This window comes from Rattus rattus, chromosome 2 (assembly GCF_011064425.1).
Source record: "Rattus rattus isolate New Zealand chromosome 2, Rrattus_CSIRO_v1, whole genome shotgun sequence".
Classification (NCBI taxonomy): Eukaryota; Metazoa; Chordata; class Mammalia; order Rodentia; family Muridae; genus Rattus; species Rattus rattus.
In genome coordinates this window covers 176341753-176358842 of record NC_046155.1, presented here as the reverse complement: position 1 = coordinate 176358842, position 17090 = coordinate 176341753, and the positions used below count along the sequence as shown (strand labels likewise).

The 17090-nt window shown below is 40.0% G+C and overlaps 1 protein-coding gene across 1 annotated transcript; it reads left to right on the top strand.

The window, feature by feature from the left end:
• Window positions 1–4897: 4897 nt before the first annotated feature.
• Window positions 4898–6559, top strand: LOC116892638 (serine/threonine-protein kinase 24-like). Its single transcript, XM_032894458.1, has one exon. It carries the CDS (start codon window positions 5095–5097, stop codon window positions 6388–6390), a length of 1296 nt encoding a protein of 431 aa, XP_032750349.1. The 5' UTR covers window positions 4898–5094; the 3' UTR covers window positions 6391–6559.
• Window positions 6560–17090: the final 10531 nt, after the last annotated feature.

Genomic DNA, 17090 nt, shown 5'->3' with positions numbered 1-17090 from the left:
CTTTGTCTTAGCAGGAGTGTTTCACTATTTATAGGCCACATGTGGCTAGGGATATCTTTGAATGTAACCACAACATAATTATTTTATTTATTTATAGTCCTCTCTCTCTTTCTCTCTCTCTCTCTCTCTCTCTCTCTCTCTCTCTCTCTCTCTCTGTGTGTGTGTGTGTGTGTGTGTGTTTGTCTGCATGTGTTTATTTGTGTGTAGGCAGCCTTGGATGTGTACTGCTGTGTGTACGGGTGTGCATATACACTGGAGACAGAGACTAACTTGGGTGTAGTCCTAGTTTGTTTTCTGTTGCTGTGGTAAGCACTGACCACAACAAACTGTGGAGGATAGAGAAAGGGTTTATTGACCTACAGGTTATAGTCCATTGTCAAGGGAAGGATGGGCGGGAAATCAATCAGACACCAAAAGGCAGAAATTGAAGCAGAGGCCATTGAGTGATGCTGCTTACTGGCTTTGTCTTCATGACCTACTCAGTTTGCTCACCACCCAGGAACTTCTGTCCAAAGTTTGCACTGGGTACAGTGGGTCAAGACCTCCTACTTCATCAGCAAATAAGAAAACGTTCCAAAGACCTGCCCACAGGCAAACACAGTGTATGACACTTTTCCAATGAGATTCTCTTTTCCATGATATATTTAGTTTTGGGTCAGACTTACAAAGGCTAATCAGTACATATGTTCCTTAGGAACAATATACCATGTTTTTTGAGATAGTGTCTGTTACTTGGATATTAGATTCATCAAATAGGCTAGACATTCTGGCCAACTAGCCTGTGGCACTTCATTTCTCTGCTTCTCCAACTCTAGAATGACAAACCACTATGCTCAGGGTTTTGCATGGGTGGTATATAGCAAACTCAGATCCTCATGCTTTTGTAATAAGCTCTTTATTAATTAATAAAGCCATCTCTTCAAACCATTATAAATTGTATGTTTTAAAAGATTTAACTATTTTTATTTTATGTATATGAGCATTTTGCCTGTATGCATATCTGCTTACTACATGCATGCAATGTCCACTGTGGCCAGAAGAAGATATCATATTCCCTCAGGACTATTCATAAACTATCATCTAGGTTCTAGAATTTGAACTTGGATTCTCAGAAATAGCAGCAATTCCTTTTAACCATGGAGTCATCTACCTAGAGTAATTAAAAAAAATTTTATTATGTGTTTTTTAAGGGTGAACTTTTTAGATGACATCATGTCACATGCCAAGTATTGAATGTGCCTAGGCTTTATTAAAGAATGTGCTGGTTGGCTTATTTGAATTTATGTGCTTTTTTGTTTCATTCTTAGTATTTTAGTATTTTTATGCTCCTTGATATTGAGCCTAGTATTTTGTGGCAACTACTCAACACACACACACACACACACACACACACATCACACAATGCACATGTACATGCACACACACACACACCACACACAATGCACATGTACACACACACACACACACACACACAATCTCATTGTGTTCAAAGTAAGCATACAGTGTTGTGTAGGTTCATAGCTATCCTTGGCCACTTCTATCAGTAAACCATACCCTTTTCTTGTTTTGATATTTTGTTTATGAGTTGCACCTAGAACTCATAATCTTGCTGCTTTAAACTTCCAAGAACCTAGTATTATAAGTGTTTATCAACAGACCTAGCTTGGCATTTTGATAGTCATTTCTAATTTTATATTATTGTTATCTGAATTACACATGTGATTTTAACCTTCATAACCCCAAGACCCACCCTATGACCCTCAGTAATTTCTCCTGGAGAATGTTGTGGGCTCACTGTTGGTTGAAAAGTTATCAAATGCATGCAGTACTGCTTATATGCACTGCTTTCTTACTGTTGTTGTATCCCATGTTAAAGTGAACATGGGAGTCTAGTATAGCACTTCCCCTATCTCTCTTTTTGTGTTTGTATATAATGATATGGAATGAATTTATACACTGATAGTTGTTCATACTGAAATCTTGATCCAGGATGACAATGTAAAATGAACATTTGTCTTTTGTTACAGATTTTTCTTATATTTTGTATAACGCAAATATGAATACACCCTCTATTTCTACATTTATCATCTATCAATCTCTCCATTTCTATCTCTGTCACCTCAGTCTCTATCTCAAATTTATGTTGAGTAGATGGACTACAAGAAGGCATATTCTTTCTTTTAATTTTCAACCTACAATACCTAAGACCTATGGTGATTATCATGACTATATTTCTAATCATGTAGCAGATACACTTCTAGATGTACATGGAAGGGTACTTGCAGGGAGGTTTAACTGAAGAAGAAAGATTCACATTCAATGTGGTTTGAATCAAAGAGAAAAGGGAGGCTGGAGAGATGGTTAACTTGTCTATCAAGTATAAGAACCTGAATTTGGATTTCGGGAACTCAATTGAAAAACTGGACACTGTGATGAAATTGTAATGCCAGCATTGCCATGGTAAGATGTCAGGCAGAGACAGGTAAAGTTTGTGGGTGACATAATCTGGACATTTGGTCAAAATATCAGGCTAAGGAGAAGTCTTAAATCTGAGCTTGTCTTATGACCTCAACGGGCATACTGTGCATGTGTGCATCCACCCTCCCATGAGTACTTCCAATATAAGACTTAAATTATAGAAATAAGATAGAAAAAAATGGTAAATTGGAAACAACTTTTCTTCTTCTTCTTCTTCTTCTTCTTCTTCTTCTTCTTCTTCTTCTTCTTCTTCTTCTTCCTCCTCCTCCTCCTCCTCCTCCTCCTCCTCCTCCTCCTCCTCCCTCCTCCTCCTTCTTCTTCTTCTTCTTCTTCTTCTTCTTTCTCCTCCTCCTTCTCCTCCTCCCCTCCTCCTCCTCTTCTTCTTCTTTTGCTGCTGCTGCTGTTTTCATCTTAATGTTTTTCCTCTTCTTCTACTACTCCTGCTGCTGCTGCTGCTGCTGCTGCTCCTGCTGGGGCTGCTTGGTTATTATGGACACAATGAAACCAGTTGCTTCAAAATCTTGTTGTGGTAAGTTACTCACAACAATGCCCTGCCTTCTCTCAAACTGAGCTAAAACAAACCATTCTTGCTTCCATAGGTTGCTTTTTATTCTTGGATTTTATCACAGTAAGCACAGTAATTTTATTTTGTATTATCTGTTCATCAGTGATTTTTGTATTGTTTTTTTGGGTTTTATATTTGTTTGTTTGGTGTTTGTTTTAGGAATTCATCCTAGGGACTTTCTCATGCAACATATAACATTGAGATCAACCCCAGCTCTCAGTTTTCTATGTAGTATGTTTAGTTTCTATTTCTTTTATTGTTTAAAAAAACCTATGTATTTTTATCCTATTTGAATGCGTCATTGTGCTCATGTATCTTAGCTCACCACATATATGATTGGTACCCACGGAGGATAGTAGGAGACATTGAAACACAGAAATCAGAATTATAGACAGTTGTCAGTTTCTATATATGTGCTGGGAATGGAACCTGATCTCTCTAGAAAAGCAGAAATTGCCCCTACCTGTTGAGTCAACTCTCATGCACTTAGTTTGTACATCTTATGAGGCAGATCTCATAGAGATAAATATTTGTCTGATGAAGCTTTCATTGCTTCTATATTTCTAAAGGACACAGTATCTCTATTTGGAGGCATATCTAAATGTTTAAAATGAGATTCTTTTTTTTTCTTTTCCAGAGCTGAGGACCGAACCCAGGGCCTTGCGCTTGCTAGGCAAGCACCCTCCACTGAGCTAAATTCCCAATCCCTTAAAATGAGATTCTTAAGCTACTAAATTCAGCACCCAGTAGAAATACTCATACATCCACATTTATTGCAGTCTTATTTACAATAGATAAGATATGAATCAATTCATAAAGAAAAATATTATGCATAGAAAAATGAATTTTTAATGGATATTTTTATGTACATTTCAAATATTATTTCCTTTTCTGTTTTCCCATCCATAGTGCCCCTAGCCCATACCCTTCTCCTTCTTCTATAAAGGTGTTCCCCCTCTCCAACCAACCCCCTTTCCCACCCTGACACTCCCCTACACTGGGAAGTCCAGGTATGTAGGGAGCCATATTGGATTTGGGCCTGGCCGCTTTGTGACTGTATGGCTCAAAGTGGCTACGTGACTCTTGGCTGCATGGCCACAGATGTTCAACCTTGAAATGACTGCCATAAGTCTTGAGAGTGTTGGGCAAAAGCCTCTCCCATGAATTTATGGCACAGAAAGATAAATTTCATAGGATGTTTCAGTCTGAGCAAACACCAGACGTCTCTGGCGTCTCCATCCATGACCTCTTCACCTTCTGCTATAGCTGCAGAATGCCCTCCTCCCTCCATCCTTTGTGTTTCACAAAGGACACTCCCCCTACCTCAAAGCCTTAAAAGCTGTAACGTTCACCCCAATAAATGAGACCTTGACAACAGAAGTTTTGCTTGGTCTCCTTCTTCTCTTCACCCCCATTTGATACACAGGTAGAAGGCCTCTTCGGGACCCTGAATAACTGGACCTGCTGGACGGGTCACAGGTACAAATGGAATTTTTAAGATTTATTTTAGATTATGTGTATGTGCATCTATGTGGATGTAAATGAGAAGGGTTGGTCAAGAAGGTGAAAAAGGGTGTAATATTCCCTGAAGCTGAATGTATAGGTGGTTATGACATGCCAAACATGGGATCTGAAAAAAATCTAACTTAGAAAAGCAAGAAGTGCACTTAGCTTCTGAACAATTTGTCTAGTAACCACAATGGATTTATACCCAGCATGAAAAAACAAAATGATTTCATATATAGAAAACTAGATGGGGCCAGCGCTCGCAGGCCCAGGCCGCCCCGCTCGACCTGAGCACCGCGGCGGCGCAGCGGCGGGAGCCCAGGAGAAACAGCCACAGTCAGGAGACATTCCCGCGGCCCCCGCTGCCCGCCCCAGGCTCGGTGTATGAGGCCGCGGCCCGCCAACCTTCGCTGAGACCGTCCCCGGGGTGCGGTGGCCTCGGGCTCCAGAGCACGCCCCGCCACCCGAGGGCTGCGCGTGGCCCCGGGCCTGCTCGCCGGGCGACTCCGCGCGTCCCGGGCCAGGAAGTGGCGGCGCCGAGCGCCATGGCCCACTCCCCGGTGCAGTCGGGCCTGCCGGGCATGCAGACCCTGAAAGCAGACCCAGAAGAGCTTTTTACCAAGCTGGAGAAAATTGGAAAGGGCTCCTTTGGTGAGGTGTTCAAAGGCATCGACAATCGGACTCAGAAAGTGGTTGCCATAAAAATAATTGATCTGGAAGAAGCGGAGGACGAGATAGAGGACATTCAACAAGAGATCACAGTGTTGAGCCAGTGTGACAGTCCGTACGTCACCAAGTATTATGGATCCTATCTCAAGGATACTAAATTATGGATAATCATGGAGTATCTCGGTGGAGGCTCTGCCCTGGATCTGTTAGAACCTGGCCCTTTAGATGAAATTCAGATTGCAACCATTCTACGAGAGATTCTGAAAGGACTTGATTATCTACACTCAGAGAAGAAAATCCACAGAGATATTAAAGCGGCCAATGTTCTGCTCTCTGAACATGGAGAGGTGAAGCTGGCTGACTTTGGAGTGGCTGGCCAGCTGACGGATACCCAGATAAAAAGGAACACCTTCGTGGGCACTCCCTTCTGGATGGCGCCTGAGGTCATCAAGCAGTCAGCCTACGACTCAAAGGCGGACATCTGGTCCCTCAGCATCACAGCCATAGAACTGGCCAAAGGCGAGCCACCACATTCCGAGCTGCACCCCATGAAGGTGCTGTTCCTCATCCCAAAGAACAACCCTCCCACGCTGGAGGGCAGCTACAGCAGGCCCCTCAAGGAGTTCGTGGAGGCCTGCCTGAACAAGGAGCCCAGCTTCAGGCCCACTGCTAAGGAGTTATTGAAGCACAAATTTATAATCCGCAATGCAAAGAAAACGTCCTACCTGACTGAGCTCATCGACAGGTACAAGAGGTGGAAGGCGGAGCAGAGTCACGAGGACTCCAGCTCGGAGGACTCGGATGTGGAGACAGATAGCCAGGCGTCTGGAGGCAGCGACTCTGGGGACTGGATCTTCACCATCCCGGAGAAAGACCCCAAGAATCTGGAGAACATAACTCTTCAGCCCTCAGATTTGGAAAGAAATAAGATGAAAGACTTCCCAAAGAGGCCCTTCTCTCAGTGCTTGTCCACAATCATTTCTCCTCTGTTTGCGGAGCTGAAAGAGAAGAGCCAGGCGTGTGGAGGGAACTTGGGGTCAATAGAAGAGCTGCGGGGAGCCATCTACTTGGCGGAAGAGGCCTGCCCTGGGATCTCCGACACCTTGGTGGCACAGCTTGTACAACGGCTGCAGAGATATTCTCTGAGCGGTGGAGGAGCCTCAGCGCACTGAAAGCCCATGGCGTCCCGGTTGGATTTTCCTTTCTTCTTCATCTTCCTTCTTTTTAAAAGTCAACGAGAGCCTTTGCCGACTCTGCGAAGAGGTGTCACGGAGGGGCCCACCCTCCCCTAGCGCCGGCACCTATCCAGGGACAGCCTCGTCATGCCACAGCCAGATGGAGTCTTCTGATAGGGTGGGGGAGGGTCTTCTCCTTCAAGCAATTATTTTATTTTATTTTTTATCGTTTTTAATTTTAATCATAGTGCACATATTCAAAGAAAGTATCTTTAAACACAAACAGCCTTGAAGTGTATATTTGGATTGTTCTAAGGCAGTTGAAGACGCAACCTCAGGTATCTCTTTGTATTGATAGCTCCTCCCCCCCGGGGAGACGGAGAGTCGCTCTGGTGGATCGGTGTACAGATTGTATATAGCGTCATTTTTAACGAAACCCTTTTGGCGTGCATAAGGATCACTGTGTACACGTTGGCCAAGTGCTTCTGTAGATAATGTCTGTGGAGTAAATATTTGACAGGCCAGAACTCGAGTCTTATTGCCTTGCCTTTATTACGTGTAAATTTGAATTTCGTGACCAGTGATTTGGATTTTATTTTGTATTTACAGGGTCTGTCATTAATAATAATTATCCCTCCCCCCCCCTTCGTGGAACACTCCCATTTGTACCTCAACAGATGCAAATTTCCCTCTCGTTCACCCTACGCCCCTTTTGGTACACTTAGAAGTTTTCCTTTTTCCATCAATGGTACTGTTTCTTAGTGTTTTCAATTGGAACATATCTTATCTCACAGAGCTTTAAATTATTCTTTAAGTTTCTTCCGGATGAAGCGCTCTCATCTAACCTGTGTTGGGTTGTGCTGCCACGTCTGTACCAGATGTCCTGTCTGACATCTTCCATTGAATCTTGTAGTACAACCTGCGTATCATCTTTCCCACCTCAAAGTGTCTGAATGTTTACACAAATAAATTAAAAAAAGAAAACTAGATGGAGCTGAATATAATCATATCAAGAGAAGAAGTCTAATATCTTATTTAGGGGTTATTACTATGAAGAGAAATCATAACCATGCAACACTTTTTTTGATATGGTCAGACTTTATTATGCCAGCTGGGTGGGTGTCAAATAATATCATTTGTTTTATTTTTTATTATAAGTAAACATAAAGTTTGGTTGCTGACTGACTGTGAATAAAGACTTCTTCTGTGAATTTCTTGTTCACACCAACTGCTATTTTCCTTCTGAGTCATTGCTCTAGCTTTTTAATGTGGTAGGAACATTCAGGTTCCAATGTAAGGTTCCAAAGTCAATATTGACTTTGACTGTTACCCATGTTTCAGACACTCTGTTCACAGTATTTCTTTGCATAATACACAGTTTACATTTCTTTATAATTAAATGTATAAATCCTTCTATCTAGAGATCTTTTTGTTTCAGGATCTTTTGTTTGTTTTGTTTTAGAATTTTTTAATTCAATGTTTTCTTTATCTACATTACAAATGTTATCTCCTTTCCCCCACTCAACCACCCGTGTCTTACCATTCCCCACTCTGACATTCCCCTACAGTAGGAGGTCCAGCCTTGGCAGGACCAAAGGCTTCTCCTCCCTTTGGTGGTCAATAAGGCCATCCTCTGCTACATATACATCTGGAGCCAGGGGCCTGCCCATCTATACTCGATGAATGGTGGTTTAGTCCCCTGGAGCTCTGGTTACTTGATATTGTTGTTTTTATGGAGTTACAAACTCCTTCAGCTCCTTCAATCCTTTCTCTAACTCCTCCAATGGGAACACCATTCTCAGTTCAATGGTTGACTGCTAGCTTTTGCATCTGTATTTGTCATGCTCTGGCACAGCACCTATTCTTATAACACCAAGAGGGAGCCCATTACTGTAGTGTTCGAACATGGCTAGGATCACAGGATTACAGGATCACAGGATCACAGGATCACAGGATCATAGGAACACAAGATCACAGGAACACAAGTACTCCTAAATTCCCAGGATCACAGGATCGCAGGATCATAGAGGAGCCTCAACTGCCAAAAGAACAGATAATACCAGGAGTACTGGAGCTCTGACAAGTATAAGATCACAGTTAAGGACAAACTTTTTTTCAAACACCCGGAGTAATTGGCACCACAACAGGATCCATGGAAACACAAAACCCAACTGAGCCATAGGCACAGGTTCCTTCCAGATTACAAGTGTCTCCAGAACAAAAACAGGGCTTGGGATCCCCACCTACAACTGCAACACCCAGAGAATGCTTGACTCCCAGGAACTTTGACATAACAGGATCTCAGAAGCTTGGTCACACCATAATTTCAGGATCCTATAGGCAGTTTGACTCCCAGGAGCTCTGACACACCCAGGATCTCAGGATCACTGGATCTCAGAATCGAAGGATCACAGAGACTGCTGAATCTGAGGAGTTCTGATACAACCAGGATCACTGGAAGGACAGGATTGAGTCAGAGATAGCAAGGGCAGGTTACATGAAAGATAACCCGATAGCAAGAGGCAAGCACAAGAATATAAACAACAGAAACCAAGACTACTTGACATAATCAGAACCCAGTTCTTCCAATACAGCAAGTCCTGGATACTGCATAACACCAGAAAAGGTAGATTAAGATTTAAAATCGCATCTCATGGTGATGAAAGGAGACTTTAAGGACATAAATAACTCCTTTTAGAAATACAGAACAACACAGGTAAGCAGAAGCCCTTAAAGAGGAAACACAAAACACCCCTTACAGAATTTCAGGAAAACAAAACCAAACAGGTGAAGGAATTGAACAAAACCATCCAATATATAAAAATAGAAATAGAAACAATAAAGAAATCACAAAGGGAGACAAGCCTGGAGATGGAAAACCTAGGGAATAAATCAGGAGTCATCAACACAAACACCACTAACAAAATACAAGAGATAGAAGAGAATCCCAGAATAGAGATAACATAGAAGATATTGACACAACAGGAAAAAGAAATACAAAGTACAAAAAGCTCCTAACCCAAAACCCCCAGAAAATTCAGTACACAAAGAAAATACCAAACCAAGGAATAATAGGTAGAGAAAAGAGTGAAGATTCTCAATTCACAGGGTCAGTAAACATCTTCAATAAAATCATAGAAGAAAACTTCCCTACTCAAAAGAAGGATGGCCATAAACATATGAGAAGCATATAGAATGCCAAATAGATTGGACCCTGAAAGAAATTCCTCCAATCACAGAATAATCAAAAAATCAAATGCACAGAATTAAGAATATAAAAAGCAGTAAGGGAAAAGGGTAAAGTAACATATAAAGGGAAACCACTCAGGATTAAATCAGATTTATCAACAGAGACGCTAAAACATAGAAGGTCTTGGGCAAATGATATACAGAACCTAATAGGACACAAATGCCAGCTCAGGGTACTCTATCCAGCAAAGCACTCAATTACCATAGATGGAGAAACCAAGATATTCCATGACAAAAACAGATTTAAACAAAATCTTTCCACTAATCTAGCCCTAGAAAGAATAATAGATGGAAAACTCCAACAAAAGGAGGGGAAACTACAACCAAGAAAAACCAAGAACTTAAATTTCTCACAAAAAGAAAAAAAAAGCCATAAAACATACTTGTACTTCTATCAACAAAAATAACAGAACACAAGAGTAATTGGTCTCTAATATCTCTCAATATCAATGGACTAAATTCCCTAATAAAAAGGTATAGGCTAACATACTACATAGGTAAACAGGCCCCAACATTTTGCTGTATACAGGAAACACACCTAAGAGAAGGGACACATACTACCTCAGACTAAAGGGCTAGAAAATATTTCCAAGGAAATAGTCCCAAGAAACAAGCTGGAGTAGCCATTCTGATATCCCAGAAAATTAATCCTCAAACAAAAGTTATCCAAAAAGATGGGGAAAGGACACTTGATACACATGAACAGAAAAATCCACCAAGATGAATTATCAATTCTGAACATTTATTCTCCAAATGAAAGGGCACCCACTTTTATAAAATAAACATTACTAAAGCTGAAAGCACACATTGAACCTCACATAATAGTAGTGGGGGATGTCAATACGCCACTCTTACCTATGGACAGATAATGGAAACAGAAACTAAGCAAAGACACAGTGAAACTAACAGAAGTTATGAACAAAATGGATTGAACAGATATCTACATAATATTTCACCATCAAACAAAAGAACATATATTTTTCTCAGCACCTCATGGCACCTTCTCTAACATTGACTCTATAATCAGAAATAAAACAAGTTTCAATATTTAAAAGAAGATTGAGTTAACCTATACATTCTATCAGATCACTACAGATAAAGGCTGGTTTTAAACAACAACAACAGAAAGAGCACATACTTGTGGAAAGTGAACATCTCTCTATTAAATTATAAATTGGTCAGTGTTGAAATAAACAAAGAAATTAAAGACTGTAGAATTTAACAAAAATGAAAGCACAACACACTAAACTTTATATCACACAACGGAAACAATGCTAACAAGAACACTCATGGCTCTGAATGACTTCATAAAATAATTGGAGAGATTTTCCATTGAATAGCACATCTGAAAGCTCTAGAACAAAAAGAGGCAAATACACCCAAGAGGAAATAATCAATAATCAAACTCAGGACTAAAATTAACCAAGTAGACACAAAGAGAACTATACAAAGAATGAAGAAAACTAGGAGCTGGTTCTTTGAGAAAATCAACAACTTACATAAACCATTAGCCAAACTAACTAGAGAGCATAAAGGTAGTATAAAAATTAACAAAATCAGAAATGAAAAGGGAGACAAAACAGAAACTGAGAAAATTAAAAAAGTCAAGTTCTACTACAAAAGCATACAGTCAAAAAATCCTTGGAAAATATACATGAAGTGAATGATATTTTTTAGACAGATACCAGGTACCAAAGTTAAATCAAGATCAGGTAAAATATCCAAAGAGTCCCATAACCCCTAAGGAAATAGAAGCAGTCATTAAAAGTTTTCCAAGGAAAACAAGCCCAGGGACACATGGTTTTAGAGCAGAATTGTACCAGACCTTCAGAAAAGACCTAATACCAATGTTTCTCAAACTACTTCATAAACCAGAAGCAGAAGGATTACTACCTAATTTGTTTTATGGAGACAGAGTTAGACTTATACCTAAACAGACCAAGATCCAAAAAACTTCCCTTGTAAATATTGATGCAAAAATAGGCAATAAAATTCTCACAAATTGGATCCAAGATCATCTAAAATGATCATTCACGGTGATCAAGTAGGCTTCATCCCAGGGAGGGAGGGTTGGTTAAAAATGCAGAAATACCTCAACACAATTCACCCTATAAACAACCTCAAAGAAAATAACACATAATCATCTCAATAGATTATAAGAAAATCCTTTGAAAAAGTACTACACCTTTTCAGGATAAAAATCTTGAAGAGCTCAGGATTCAAGCCCCATATGTAAGCATACTAAAAGCAATATCCAACAAACCAGTAGACAACGTCAAACTAAATGGAGAGAAACTTGAAGCAATGACACTGTAATCAATGACTAGAAAAAGATGCCCACTCTCTGCCTACTTGTTCAATACAGTTCTCACATTTCTTGCCACAGCAATCAGACCACAAACGGAGGTCAAAGGGATACAGATTGGAAAGGAAGAAGTCAAAAAATCATTATTTGTAGATGATATGACAGTATACTTAAGTGACTCCAAAAGTTCCACCAGAGAACTACTAAGCCTGATAAACAACTTCAGCAAAGTGCCTGGATATAAAATTAACTCAAACAAATTAGTGCTCTTCCTTTACTCAAAGATTAAACATGCTGAGAAAAAAATAGGGAAATGACATCCTTCATAATAGTCACAAATAACATAACATACTGTGATTCTAACCAAGCAAGTGAAAGATCTGTATGACAAGAACTTCAAGTCTCTGAAAAAAGAAATTGAAGATCTCAGAAGATGGAAAGATGCCCTATGCTCATGGATTGGCAGAATTAACGTAGGAAAAAATGGCTATTTTGCCAAAAGCAATCGATGGAGTCAATTCAATCCCCATTAAATTCCAACTCAATTCTTCATAGAGTTAGGAAGAGCAATTTGAAAATTCATTTGGAATAACAAAACCTCAGGATAGTGCAAAGTATCCTCAATAATAAAAGGACATTGGGGGGAATCACCATCCCTGACCTCAAGCTGTATTATAGAGCAATAGTGACAAAAACCATATAATATTGGTACAGAAACAAGCAAGTTAGTCAATTGAATAGAAATGAAGACGTAGAAATGAACTCATACACTTATGGTCACTTGCTCTTGACAAAGGAGCTAAAACCACTCAGTGGAAAAAAGATAGCATTTTCAACAAATGATGTTGGTTCAACTGGAGGTCAGCATGTAGAAGAATGCATATTCATCCATCCTTACTGTCTTGTACAAAGCTCAACTCCAAGTAGATCAATGACCTCCACATAAAATCAGATACATTCAAACTAAAGGAGAAAAAGTTGGGAAGAGCCTCAAACACATGGACACTGGGGAAAATTTCCTGAACAGAACACCAATGATTTATGCTCTAAGATCAAGAAAAAACAAATGGCATTTCATAAAATTTTAAAGCTTCTGTAAGGCAAAGGACACTATCATTAGAACAAAATGGCAGCCAACAGATTGGGAAAAGATGTGCACTAATCCTACATCCAATATATACAAAAAAAATCAAGAAGTTGGACTCCAGAGAGTCAAGTAACCCTATTAAAATGGGGGACAGAGCTAAACAATGAATTCTCAGCCAAGGAATATCAAATGGCTGAGAAGTACCTAATGAAATATTCAACATACTTAGTCATCAGGGAAATGCAAATCAAAACAACCATGACCTTACATCAGTCAGAATGGTTAAATTCAAAAACTCAGGTGTGAACAGATGCTGGCAAGGTTGTGGAGAAAGAGGAACACTTCCCCATTGTTGATGGCATTGCAAGCTGATACAACTTTGGAATCAGTCTAGAAGTTCCTCAGAAAATTGGACATAGTACTACCTCAGGACCCAGCTAGACTCTGCCCGAGCATGACTCTTGGGCATGTACCCAAACAATGCTCTAGCATATACCTAGGACATATGCTCCACTATGTTTATAGCAGCTGTATTTATAATAGGTAGAAGCTGGAAAGATCCAGCTTCAACAGAGGAATGGATACAGAAAGTGGGGTACATCTACACAAAGGAGTATGACTCAGCTATTAAAAACAATGACTTCATGAAGTTCATTAGTAAATGGATGGAATTAGAAAATATCATCCTGAGTGAGGTAGCTGAAGCACAAATAAAGACACATGGTATGTACTAATGATAAGTTAGCCCAAAAGCTTTAATTTTTCAAGATGCAATCCACAGACCACATGAAGCTCAAGAAAAAGGATGACCAAAGTGTGGATGCTTCATTCCTTCTTAAAAGGAGAAACAAAAATATATATAGGAAAAGGTATGGAGACAAAGTTTGGAGCAGAGAAAGAAGAAATGGCCATTCAGAACCTGCCCCACCTGGGGATCTAGCCCATATATATATTCAGCTACCAAATCCAGAAAATATTGCTGATTCCAAGAAGTGCATGTTGACAGGAGCATGCTATAGCTGTCTCCTGAGAGACTCTGCCCGAGCATGACAAATACAGAGGCAAATGCTAGCAGCCAACCAGGGAACTGAGAACAGGGTTCCCATTGGAGGAGTTAGAGAAATGATTGAAGGCACTGAATGGGCTTGCAACCCCATAAGAACAACAATACCAACCAATCAGAGCTCCCAGGGACTACACCACTATCCAATGAGTACACATGGACAAACTCATGGCTCCAGTTGCATATGTAGCAGAGGAAGGCCTTGTTGGGCACCCGTGGGAGAAGAAGCCCTTGGTCTTGACAAGGTTGCATTCCCCTAGTGTAAAGGAATATCAGGATGGGGAAGTGGGAAAGGGTGGGTGGTTGGGGAGGAGGAACACTTTCATAAAAGAAGGGGGAGGGAGGATGGGATAGGGGGATTTTGTACAGGAAACTGGGAAAGGGATATGATTTGAAATGTAAATAAAAAATCCAATAAAATGTAAAAAAAAGAAGGGAAACTTGAAAGAATTCCAGTAAAACCAGGGAAAAAGCAAGACTGCCCACTACCTTCATTTTTATTCAATATAGTGCACAAAGTTCCAGCCAGAGCAATTAGACAAAAAGGGAAAATTGGAAAGGAAGAGGTCAAAACATCACTATTTATAGATAATATGATAGTCTCCATAAGCAATCCCTTAAATTCTAACAGAGAACTCCTGATAAACAACTTCAGCAATATGGGTGTATATAAAATTAACTTGAAAAAATCAGGAGCATTCTTCTACACAAAGGATAAATAAGCTGAGAAAGAAATTAAGGAAACAGCACCATTCATTATCATCACAAATAACATAAAATATCTTGGTTTAACTCTTACGAAGCAAGTGAAACATCTGTATGAATAGAACTTCAAGTCTCTGAAGAAAGAAATTGAAGTAGACCTCAGAAGATGGAAAAAACTCCCATTCTCATGGATTTGAAGGATTAACATATTCAAGATGGTCATCTTGCCAAAAGTAATTTACAGATTCAATGCAATCCACATCAAAATTCCAACACTATTCTTCACAGAGATAGAAATATTAATTTTCAACTTCATTGGGGATAACAAAGGAAAGCAGAAAACAAAAGGAAAGCAGAAAACAATTATCGCCACTAAAAGAATTTCTGGAGGAATAGGCATTCCTGACCTCAAACTCTGCTACAAAACAATAATGATAAAAACCACATGGTATTGGTACAGAAATAGACAAGTAGATCCATGGAAGAAAGTTGAACACCCTGAAATAAACCCGTACAACTACGGACACTTTGAAAAAGAAGACAAAATCATCGAGTGGAAAAAACAAAATCATATTCAAAAACCGTGCTGGTGAGATTAGCATACTGCATGTAGAATTCAAATTGATCCATTCTTATTTCATTTTGCAATACTCAAGTCCCAGTGGATCAAGGAACTCATCAAAAAACAGATATGTTGAATGTAATAGAACAGTAAGTGGGAAAGAGCCTTGAACACATAAGCAGTGGGAAAAATTTCCTTAAGAGAAGAATACCGGTGGCCCAGACTCTACCATCAACTACTGACAAATTGGACCTTATAAAATTGAAAAGCTTGTGTAAGGCAAAAGACACTGTCAATAGAACAAAATGACAATCTACAAATTGGGACAATATCTATAGCTGATAAAATGCAAATATCTGGAACATACAAAGAACTCAAGCAGTTTGATACCAGAGAAACAAGTAAGTCTATTAAAAGGGTGATACAGACCTAGGAACACGATCAGGTAGGGACCAAGAGTAAAGCTATGAAGGACAGCAGAATTAATAGAAACAGGTAACCTCAAGAATTAGAAGGTGGGGGACCACTTAGAATGCACTAGAGACCTGGGAAGTGAGAGATTCTCAGGACTCACAAGGAGAGAACTTAGATGAAATGCCCAACAGTGGGGAGAGGAAACTAGTTGAATGACAGAATATCAAATGGAGGGATGAATTGCTATTCCACAGTTAAAAAAAAACAAAAAACCTCTGGCCCATAAATGTTCTGTCGAAAGAATTGTAGGGACAAATATTTACTAGAGACTGAGGGAAAGGAGTTCCAGGGACCAGCCCAAATTTGGATCCATCACAAAGGGAGACTCTAAGGCCTGACATTATTACTGATTGTGTGCTTACAGACAGGAGACTAGCATGGCTGCCCTCTGTGAAACCCAATGAGTAACCGACAGAGACAGAGACAGAGACAGAGACAGAGACAGATGCAGATCCTTACATCTAACCAATGGATAGAAGTCCGGAATCCCTGTGGTTAAATTAGGGAAAAGCTGGAAGAAGTTGTGGAGGAGGATGATCCTATAGGAAGACCAGCAGCCATTACTAACCTGGGCCTGTCAAAGTGTCTCAGACACTGAGCTAACAACCAGGCAGCACACACTAACTGGTAGGAGGCCCCCAACACATATACAGCAAGAGATTGTCTGGTCTAGCCTCAGTAAGAGAAGACACATCTAACTCTGAAGAAATCTGAGGCCCCAGGGACTGGAGAGGACTGATACATTTGGGTTGGTTGGGGATATGCTCTTGAAGGCAGGGAAGGAAGCATAGGATGAGGAACTATCAGAGGGTGGACCAGGAGGGGGATAATAACTGGACTATATAAGATTAAAGATAATTTTTAATGGGGTATAGCGCTAAAAATTATTCTCAACTGAGGAATGTTGAATGTCTGAGAAACACCTAAAGAAATGTTGAACATTCTTAGTCAATCAGGGAAGTGTAAATCAAAACAACTGTGAGATTCCACCTCATACCAGTCAGAATGGCTAAGATAAAAAACTCAGGTTACAGCAGCTGCTAGTAAAGATGTGGAGAAATGGGAACACTCCTCTATTGCTGGTGGGATTGCAACATTGTATGACCACCTTTAAAAACAATCTGGTGGTTCCTCAGAAAATTGGAAATAGTTCTACCAGAAGACCCAGCTATACCACTACTTGGCATATACCCAAAAGTTGTTCTAACATAAAATAAGGACACATGTTTCACTATGTTCATAGCAGCCTTAT

What these genes read in the sequence shown, in the direction of transcription:
- LOC116892638 (XM_032894458.1), top strand. Translation starts at nt 5,095, where the DNA reads ATGGCCCACTCCCCGGTGCAGTCGGGCCTGCCGGGCATGCAGACCCTG.